Here is an 11,682-nt window from a genome sequence, read left to right as displayed (position 1 = left end):
TGCCAGTGTTTGTTTTTTTAAAGTGGGGGGACTTATATTGGACCATGCATTTTATTTAGCTCTAGACGCCAATGGTCTGAAACAAGACCTTGGACACATACAACCCTTATGCATTTAAATATGGAAAAAGGACATATATAGCTTCCTCATATAGTACATTATGAACAAATAACTCGGTCATCTCAAGCAGTGCTTCGTGGTCAATAATCTGCCAATCAAAATTAAAGCAATAATAACATAGTCAATACTGAAGGAAGGAAATCCTCTGGGATCGGCGTTCAAACCCCATTCCTGGCACAGCATCACTGGAGAGTGGTGCAGGAGGGGGGGTAATGAAGTGGAGGAGGGCCATTCCCTCCATCCCCTGACCCTACGACCATCACACCACCAGCTCTGTGTCTCAATGAGAACATAGAAGACATCATCCCCATCCTCACGCCTAAATTGATTCCCAAAGACGGCCTTCCTCCATGCATTAGCCGTTTGGCTCAACTAGCCACTGGCTTAGCTTAGCCAGCTCGGTACAAACAAAAACAAGTCCACGCAGGCAGGCCGGAATCCTGAGTCCTACTAGTCCTAGTTTTACTTCTTCCAACTAGTACACCACTCAACCCAGTTCAAATGCAGCAACACATGTAGGCCTATTTTGCCCCCACCCCCGGATAAGGGCATCTCAGTGCATCATGGTATGCGAATCATTCACAGTGGCCAGTCGCATTGTAACGTGATTAAAACCCTGCTACTGGGAAAACTGCCACAGAGCACTGCACGACGAGAGTATGAGCATGTGTGCATGTGTGCATGTGTGCGTGTGTGCGTGTGTGTGTGTGTGTGTGTGTGTGTGTGTGTGCATGTGATGAGAGTTCTCTCCAGGAGGTTACTACGGGGCGGTATTCAGAGCACACTGTTCATTAGACATAATAGCAGGTGTGGGACTCCGAGGGAGAGACACCGCTGGTGAAGGGAAGAAGAGGACAGGGGTTGGTTTGGTTTCCATTCAGCCCGGAGCGTTGTTCTTAATGCATCGGCATGAGTGGGCGGCGCTGGAGTGGCCCTCTGGCAGCCGGCGTCCCGCTCCCTGACAAAGCACTTCTCCCACATCCAAAGGGCCATCTCTTCCCCGCCGTGCTGGTAACCGCTCATCCACCGTAGTGCGATGTACCAAGAGAATGCATAGGCGATACAATCTTGGGAGGGAGGCAGTGCATATGAAATGCAAAATGAGAGATTCCGATGACTCTCATCTCAGATATCATTTTTCTGGTCAGTTTGGCTTGACGTCAACTCCGGGCGGTCTATAGCCCCAGGTCTGGGCCTCCTGGTCAGGGAGCTTTTATTCCATTACAATGAATCCACCATTAGTCTGGCAGCCACACATCATTCATCGTCCATCATTACACAGCCAGTGGTAGTGAGCTGCTTATTGCGGACACTCCAAGCCCTTTATTTGGGGCTTCGTTTGGAAGAGACATTACCACATAATATCAACTTATAATATATCTGTTTTTCAAGCTATCTGGGGACATGGTCCAGAAAGGTTTTAATAGCATGCCAGTTTAACACCATGTGTAATAAAAATAAACCTGTTTTAATTTAATTATTTTTTTCGATTCAAGTTGTGCTCAACACTTTTCATGAAGATTAAAGTAAAGATGTTGGCGGCTTTATGTATCCGTGGCATAGATTTCCAGCACTGGCAGTGGCACACACAATAACAACCCCCTACCCGCAAAACTGGCAAAGCTGTGTGGAATTCATAACCACCATCATTTTCCTATTATTCTAAAGTAGCGGTAGTCTTGCCAGAGAGGGAGAGTTCGGTCGATAAAAGGCCTTAGACAGACAGGTAAAAATAGTCATCAGGCCCTCTACTGTGGCCCCATGCGGGGGGCTGGGGGGGGGCAGGACACAAGAGCCAGCAACTGATTAATGCCCTGGGAAATGAAAGATAGGAGAAAAGCAGCGCGGAGACAGAAAATGAATGAGTAAGGGAAAGTAACAACAATATATACATCTCGACTGATGAAAAAAGATGAGCAACAACAATACAGAGGGCAAGCGGAATAGCATGAGCGCTCACTTGAGCCATGCATTTAGGGATTAAAAGTTCATTCAAGCAGAAAATTTGTCATGAGTAAAGTGTCGGGCTTCTAGGCCAACCGGAGACCCTGGGGGAAGGTCAAGACCGGGATCTGCTGAAGAGGCCGGGGACGTTAAGCGGCCTGGTCCCAGGGGGGGGTGAGGGGCAGGGGGGGAACGGTCTCCAAACATAGTCCCCGTAATAGAGGGCATGTTGACAGGGAGATCCATCTGCTCACCAACACGGCTCACCTAAAGGCGATATGGGCGACGCTGCCAGAACAACTCTGTACACCACGCAATAAGCCAGGGTGCGTGTGTGTGTGTGTGTGTGTGACAGTTCACGTCTGTGCACCTGGTGGGTTAGTAGGTCGGTCTAACCCGTGTGATAATAAAAGTCAAAAATAAATGCGGTTCTGCAGGCGAGATATATATAGATACATTAATATATACATAAGAGAAGTGGTTGGATGGATAATGTTGTAGAGTGGTTTGTGTGAGGTGCATGCATCGTGAAAAGTGTAGGACCAAAATGGAGAAGCACCTGCTGCAACCTGTGTGTGTGTGTGTGTGTGTGTGTGTGTGTGTGTGTGTGTGTGTGTGTGTGTGTGTGTGTTCCACAGCTTTCATGGGTGCTTCACGAGCAGTGTATAAACATTGCGTGCAGGCTGAATGGTGAGAATGTAAACAAGTGTGGGTCCATAAAGCTATTCCCAAATCGAACCCGTTTCTGCTGCCCACCTGCCTCACCGCATCAACATCCACACTAATTAGGGCTGGGCGATAATCGAATTACACCCTCGATTTCGTTTTTTGCGTCAAACGATCAAAAAACTAATACAATAGATTTTTCGTTTTATTTTTATTTTTATGTTTTATAGAAAGTGCAGCTGGATACATATCTGTTATATTTGAACATTTTCTTTTAGACAATTTTGTGTAATTTTCTAAGGCGAAATTGCAAGTATTGTTGGGAGAGACATGCTGAATAAATACATCATGTTTTCAAACTCAAAAATAATCGTTAGAATAATCGTGATTTTAATATTGACCAAAATAATCGTGATTATGATTTTTTCCATAATCGAGCAGCCCTAATTCTAATCCTACAGCCTCATCTCCTTTGCTCTTATTTCCTACGTCCTTCTCTGCCTACCTTACTTCATCTGAAAAGGATTCAGGGGGCGTGATTACAGAGGGTTAACCTGCTTTGATGGTTACGAAGTCGATAAGGGAAGGAAGAAACGAAGGAATCTTTTTATATGATGTTTAAACCTCCTGGACGAGGTAGTGTCTCACTCTGCCTGTCTAAGCGTGAAGGAAGGACACGGAAAAAAGCAAGAGAGCGAGAGACAGAGACTGAGCGGTAGAGAAAAAGGGTGAAATAGAACGAGAGAGAAATAGATCAAGAAATAGAATGAGAAAAAGCTGAGAAAGAGAGAGAACTAGAACGAGAGAGAGAGAGAGAGAAATAAGGACATAGAACAAGAGGGGGGAATAGATTGAGACAGGTAGATAGAAATAGAGCGAGGGTGAGAGAGAGTTTTGTGATGTGTATCTATCTATTCATTAATCTGCCTAGATCCGTATCAGCCCTCTTGCCCGCTGTTATCATCGGCTGCTCCTTCCCTCTTCTTGGCCGGTTCAGGGTCCCGTGGCTCCATTGTGTTCAAACGGTCCCAGGGCTATAACACGGCTGTTAGTATCATCTTCATCATCATCATCATCGAGGGGGAGCATTGGGTCACAACTGAACACGTTTTGACGAATTGATTAGATCCCAAAAGGGATATAATATCTAAGATCTACAGTGTGTGTGTGTGTGTGTGTGTGTGTGGCGTGTGTGTGTGTGCGTGCTTGCGTGTGTGTGTGTGTGTGGAGGTCAGACACTTTATTGGCCAGGATTAGAGAGAGAGCTTCCTCATCACAGTAACGCTCTACAGTACACTTCATTTTAAGCAACCAGTTAGTGGTTCATCTTCTCAGGCTTAAAGGAAACTCTCCTCATCCCCCGTGGAAGTGCTGCTCTCGGGATCAGTTTGCCAATACAGATTCATGAATTAATCTTGATGGCCCGGACACCATATACTATGTAAAAGTACTTTTAATGTACTGCAGAACTGATATAAGGTACCATCATTTATATTGTCTGCTGCGACATGGAAGAATTTATGTAATTTATTTTAAATCGTCCTCTTTAGACATTTAAAGGATGGTATGACAGAAAGAATTATGTTTTCACTTTCTGTCAGACATTATACATCATCCCTCATATTCTCATCATTCTATCATTTAGGGGAATCTCATCACCAACCAACCTCAAACCCTTCATCTCCACATGAAACCCTGCTCTTTCAAGTTTCATTCACCATGAAGCAATCTGCCTTCCCCACCACCAGCATCTCCACCAGCACCAGCCTCCCGCCTCCCCTGAAGCACAGCCAGGGATAATAAAGGCATCCACCATTAAGTGACCTGATTAAGCAGCAGCAGCCTCGCCTGATCCCCTTCCTCCTCCCCACACCGACCCACCCAACGCTGGCCTGTGGCGCCACAGACCGTGTTAAGCAGGTATCCCTCATTAGGTCCCAGATTGAATTCCCCTGACTGAGCGAGCGCCTTAATGAACTGCCCTTGTTAACTCAACAGGGTAGGAGGGAGAGGGCACACTCACACAATGCAGCGATGACGCGTCGCACACCGGCACGGCACTGATCCCCTCTGGGGTATGACGCTTTTATTTTGAAAGGCTACCTACTAAATCTGATGACATTACCCTACTACTACTAGTACTACTGTTAGTGAGTGCACACGCACACACACACGTGCCGTGCACATACACACACACATATACAAACACACATACACAATGCAAAGTGCAAAGCAAATCAGAGTCATAATGTTTGGAATTTTAAAAGCTATTTAATTTTTATATCGAAACATTATGGTCGTGATTTGCCTCCATACACACACAAACACACACATCTGATCACTAACACGTCTCGTATTTATTCAAAACTAATGAAATGATGAGCCACCTCGTTCATTGAGCCAGTGGATGGAGCGTTCCGGATAAAAAGAAACCAAGAGACCTTGATTATCGTCACGGGCTAAAACACACACACAACGTCACTCATACACCATTAGTCACCACAGCAACCAGCATATAGAAACATGCACAAGACAGAGGAGTTAACATGCAGCATGAGTAATGATGCATAATGTCACTTAATGCACCGATTGGCATTTCTTTTTACCTTTTTGAATAAAGCGAAATCTGGTTGTCATCATCCCAATCAGGGCCTTCTGAATAAAAGACACTATGTTCATCAAAACACATGCAAAAGGGCAGCCTCGAAAGCCAAAGCACACATCAATACCAGGAAAGGAAAACAAACCAAATAAGGTGTGTCATTAAAGATATCTAGCGACTATCGATCTAATCTTCTTTCAATACAACTAAAAGGAAATGTCATTGGTCCATTTCCTAATGAGTTTCACCAAGATAGATACAGATAATTATAGCTGGTATACTAGTAGTAGTGTTTTCCTTGCACTTATCTTGACCTGTAAAGTTACATATAAAATAATCTGCTGTTCCGGCAATAGACCAAAAAATTCAGGCAGACAGGAGGATTAAAACCCCCCCACAAAGAAATATGCATTCTTTTAATTCCCATTTCCTCACTTCACCACTCTTCTTGATGTGATCTAACCGTTACATAAGTCTATAATCCAGTTGTGCTACCTCGCTCTCCTTTCCTCCCACTAACTTAATCCGCTCCCGGGAATATAAATAAATAAATGAAAAGAAACGTCTTTGAAATTTGAATCGAGAGGCATCCAAATGTTTTGATATTAAATCTTCCCCCATCATTACTGCTCTCTCATATTTCCACACACACACACACACACACACACACACACACACACACACACACACACACACACACACACACACACACACACACACACACACACACACACACACACACACACACAGATACACACACACGCAGCACACATTGCAGAGTATATTTCTGACTGAACTGTGTGTGTGTGTGTGTGTGTGTGCGTGCGTGCGTGCGTGCGTGCGTGCGTGCGTGCGTGCGTGCGGTTCAGAAATGTAGTCAGAAATACACACATTCCAGTAGTATCAGATTTACACGGCCTCACTTCTCAGATACACACCCAGCCTGGCCTGGCCTCAGACCACAAGCCGACGGGCCCCTGGGCAGAGCTCTACACAAACACAAAGCCCAGAGTGTTCTTGACACCTACGTAAGAAGATAGCCTCTACTGCAGTAGGCTGACCTTAGCCTTTGGTAGCATCACACTCTAATGTGGCCTTTAGCAAGCCAGCAAGGCCGAGGGCTCCCATTCCAAGCCCCCTTAAAGCTGTAGAGCTCGCAGTGATCTCACACACGCAGCCAGAAGCCAGCCCCTCATAACACGTAACTCCCTTCAGAACAACAGGGTTGGAACCTACCGACGGGCTTTCAACTACCCACTATTAAGTCCTGTATGCTTTATTATCTTAAAAATTAATAAAGAGTAAGGGGTCATTTGTCTCAACGATTCCTACAGGAAGACCGTAGGTCATTCAGGAGTGTTGAACTCTGAACTTTTTGGCCTGGGTGTGTGTGTGTGTGTGTGTGTGTGTGTGTGTGTGTGTGTGTGTGTGTGTGTGTGTGTGTGTGTGTGTGTGTGTGTGTGTGTGTGTGTGTGTGTGTGTGTGTGTGTGTGTGTGTGTGTGTGTGTGTGTGTGTGTGTGTGTGTGTATACATAGAGAGGTTTACTCCGGGATCACACTATGTTGTGTTTGTTACGATGTCTTGTTATGTTGGAATGTTGTCACCAGCTGGGGCTGCTGACATGTGTGATGGTTACTAGCATATACTTTATGATTATACTTATTTTTATCGACAGCTACTTTCCATCAAATCAATGCTTTCCCAGTGGCAGATCGTTGGGCAGAGTCCATTACCCATCACACATTTCAACCAGGGCCGCAACAATGAGGCTGGCGCCTGGAAATAAAAAATGTCAACGCAACAATCTGGGTCCCCTGATAAAATGTTGTTAATGACAGCCGCATTAAGAGCAACGTCGATGCTATGCTTTGAAGATACCAGGGTGCACCGTTGAACGTTGAGTGATCCCCGGGATGTTTTATATGGGACACATTCATCCGTGCAGCAATCCGCCTTGGAGAGCTAATGACCTCATGTCGTCTTTCCTGGGACGTCCGGCTAAGTGCCAGTCCGAGTGATCACACACCACTCCTATTATCAGAGGACTTCAACAGCCAGCTTCTGGCACGAACATGTGTGTGTGTGCGCACACTCCGCACAGTCACACATTGTAACGGAAATAATTACACTCCCTTACACACCCTGACTCACCCACACACACACACACACACACACACACACACACACACACACACACACACACACACACACACACACACACACACACACACACACACACACACACACACACACACAAACACACACACACACACACACACAAACAAATGTCCATGGCCAAGTACAGAAGCTCACATACACAACCAAATTACTGCTAGTACTAAACTACAATTATATACTATTATAAAACCATGCAACTATTATACTAATATGATACACAACTATAGCAGTTCATAATATTCCATAATCGCGGATGCTAGGATCACACTGCCGCATTAAAATTATAATTTGACAAGAAAACCTGTTAACAAGGAACCGTGAACGCAGGCTCAATAGATAATCTATAAACAGCGCTACTCAATTATAACACATCACGCTAATATCCTCTAGAGATTTTCTAAGTAAATATATTGATCGGCAGTGTGTGCTCATATGGACAGGCATGCCGTATGAGATTGTAAAGTTGTGAGCCCAGTCAGAAGCTTAACACAAAGACAGACACAAACACAAACACACATATCCATGTCCCGCAATTTCCTCATCGATATTTTATTAATGTGCACTTGTCTGCCTATTGCCGATCCCAATGCAAAGTGACAATGGTGGGCTGGGGTGAGGGAAGAGGTCAATCCACCCCAGCCCTCTTCCTCCTCCTCACATTCTTCCTCTTCCTCCACGCCTCACGACTGTGTCTGATTTCCCCTGACAGTAGCCACTGTGGCTTCATCCTTCATGGCCCCAGCACCCCCTCCCCCCCTCGCCTTGTGGTGCACACAGAGAGATGTCCGCACACACACGCACACGCACACACACACACACACACACACACACACACACACACACACACACGTGTGCAAACACACGTACACACACAGACACAGGCATGCGTGCATACACAAACACACACACACACACACAGACACACGTGCGCATACACAAACACACACACACGGGGCACGTGCGCACACACAAACACACACATACACTGGCACACGAGCACCAACAAACTCACATGCAAACACACACACACACACACACACACACACACACACACAAACACACTGGGGCACGTGCACACACACGTGCACACACACACTTCCATAGACACACTCTCTTACTCACACTGAACAATAATAATTTATCCTACACAATGTTATGGGCACGTGTGCATAAACTCCCTTATGAGTAAATGTGTTAAACAAACACACATGCACATGAACACACATACACGCAAACACTTTCTCATACTGAACTGTGCTAATTTAACCTACACTAAGTTACACACATGTGTTTGCGTGTATGCTCCCCTATGATTAAATGTGCTATACATACAAATGGGCAAGCACATGCAGAAACATGTACACCGAACACACACACACACACACACACACACACACACACACACACACACACACACACACACACACACACACACACACACACACACACACACACACACACACACACACACACACACACACACACATGTATGTGTGTATACTCCCCTATGAGAACACACACACACACACACACACACACACACACACACACACACACACACACACACACACACACACACACACACACACACACACACACACACAGACTAATAAGCAATTATTTTGAACATCACCTGCTCCAGGGCTGGGGTCAGGTCAGAGATTGCAGAGTATACGTGGTACATGTGTACAAGTGCCACAAGTCTCTTCTGATGAGCCATGCAGGTCCATTGAGAGACAGGCCCGCTTTCTACTGGGTCATTTTCTGTGCTACAACCGCCCACTAGCCAGCTGCCTATTATCATGGCTCACAATCACAGGCTGTTGTGTTGATGGCAAGGGGGGACTTTCTTTATTTATTCTTTTTTCAAACGCACACACAAACCACCAACGATGCTGAACTAGTGGCTACCGCAACCAAGATCATTGATAAGAGTAAAGGAGGTGGTGCGATCGATTCCTATTCATCTTGATAGTGAGTGAGTTATTGAAGATGTCAACATGTTGTGAGGGCTATGTTCTGCCTAGCTAATGCTACATATATGGTTTGTGCTTATCTCCGTTCCTGTGCCATATACAAATGTTGTTTACTTGGCCTACATAATGTGTATATGATAGGCTAAATAAGTTTTTTTTGGGGAAAAATATAAAACAGGTCTTGACCTAACGTTGGCAATTCAGGTTTTTATAAGAAACTTAAAGCAAGTGCAGAGGTGTGTCCATGCATGAAACACCCTTGAGTGCATCTGTATTTGCAGTATGTAAAAAGTAAATGGCTTGTCAAATACATAAATTATAATCTATAAAATGACCGTTTTATACCGGCCTACTCAGTCCTGCCGGATTTCAACAAAACAGATTATGTTGATTTGTAAACATAATTCTACCTAATGAGAGGACGGAGATGGACAGTCAAAAGACCAACATGATGACATGAACAGACATGGGTTGGACTGGAAGAAGACACAGATTACAACATATCAACATTGATGCTTGGGCCCCTTACGTATCTACTGATGAGGTTCCGTAGCACGCTGAAATCCATCCTCTCCTCCTCAGTGCTGCTCCGCGGCGACACGACTGTGCAGTGGATGGTCACACACTCTTCTCGGGTCCCGGGTAAACCGCTACCTAACTGTGAGCTTTTCACCGCAATCCATCGTTCACGACCGGCTGTGTCTCCATGTATGTGGATACGGAGCAGCGGTCTGTAAGTCGGCGGCTCTGGTTTTCACGTCATCGTCAGCGGTGTGGAACAGCCATGCAGCAACTATACTGGCCGAGTGACAACACACACACACACACACACACACACACACACACACACACACACACACACACATACACACACACACACTCACTCCAGCCGACTGCTACATTTCTACGTCGATTTGCTGGAATGATCTTGATTGGACCAACGGAAAATCACTTACGCTTTATTTCCTGCGTATTCGTCTGTTAAATTATGGCTACATGGGATTTTCCCTAGTCTATCTGCGCTGTGCATATCCAGAGATGGTCCTCCACAACAGTGCAATGCGAATCGCTCATTGCATTCACACGTCAGATGACTATGCTGCTGCGCATGCGCAATTACATTTTCCCTTCCCTCCGGGCATACGGTACAGCTGAAGGCTGCACTATAAAAATAAAGAAGCAAATGACTGTAACCTCTCATGGAGTAATCCCACTGTGCCTTCTACCTGCATGTCTTGACTGCAGTGAGCCTCATAACCTTTGAGGATTAGTTCATTGTGGAGTAGGCTACTGGGGTTTATTGTATCAGAAATCAACTTTAGGCCTACTTCGTTTGCTTGACATCGTATCATCGTATGCAGTGTGTTAATAAATGGAAACTTTGGGGGGAGGCCAGAACACTGTTCATATTTTAATCATAAGTCCTAATTCCCATGAGTTCCCTAAGGGAGCACTTCATACCAGTAAACTCACAACGCAAAACCACAACGCACACCGATTATCATCCCAGTCAGAGACCCACAATGTTTGACGATGACAAAGAGGATAATTTATATAGCATTACGGATACAATCTGAGGATCAAGCCTCTAAATCATAACCAACTACTAAATAAGCCATGCTAATATAGATATTTTTTTCTTACGGTCTTTGTTTGGTTTTGAAGTCCACTAGGCCTACCAGATGGGATGACAAGGCGTGGCCTTGGCGTGTCTTGTCCAGACACTTATTTGCGGAGAAGTGGCTTTTAATTAGCGCAGACGCTCTTAATAATACATAGAGCTGGAGGTTCGGCACTTCTAGCCAGATGCAGTGATTCCTGTTGTCGCTGGTGACCTCCTCCAGCCCCGAGCTTCATGCATGTTTAATGAACCAGTTTTCCATAATGGATACGTCTGCACGCAGCCTATTGTGTGTAGGTTTTGTTTGTTGTTTGTGTTTGTGTCCGTCTCAGGTGGTCGACTCCGCTTCTTACTTTGATGGACGTGTAGGCCTATTCTGGTATTCCATAGGCTTGGGTATCTCTGGTAACATGTGTTACCTACCAAATGTGCATGAATGTTTTCTGTCACTTTCTCGAAACCCGATACCTGAGGAGGCATCACAATAAGTATATTATAGCAGCCTATGGACAGGAGGACGCGTCACTCCAGTTCCTTGCAGATCTGTTCTATTGGGCCGATCAATTAGAGTCAG

At 45.2% G+C, this 11,682-nt stretch overlaps 1 protein-coding gene across 5 annotated transcripts in view; it reads right to left on the bottom strand.

The window, feature by feature from the left end:
- LOC130373194 (phospholipid-transporting ATPase IH-like) overlaps positions 1-10,565 on the bottom strand; it is a 73,497-nt gene extending 62,932 nt beyond the window's left edge. For 3 of the 5 annotated variants that reach the window (XM_056579505.1, XM_056579508.1, XM_056579509.1), the window contains exon 1: positions 10,017-10,565. In XM_056579505.1, coding sequence (XP_056435480.1) covers positions 10,017-10,055 — 39 coding nt within the window. In that variant the 5' untranslated portion in view covers positions 10,056-10,565. The remainder of the gene's footprint in view (positions 1-10,016) is intronic. The other 2 variants (XM_056579507.1, XM_056579506.1) reach the window with 2 other exon arrangements.
- Positions 10,566-11,682: the final 1,117 nt, after the last annotated feature.

This window comes from Gadus chalcogrammus, chromosome 20 (assembly GCF_026213295.1).
Source record: "Gadus chalcogrammus isolate NIFS_2021 chromosome 20, NIFS_Gcha_1.0, whole genome shotgun sequence".
Taxonomy (NCBI): Eukaryota; Metazoa; Chordata; class Actinopteri; order Gadiformes; family Gadidae; genus Gadus; species Gadus chalcogrammus.
The sequence above is the reverse complement of the archived record's forward strand: the minus strand, read 5'-3'. Positions and strand labels throughout refer to the sequence as shown.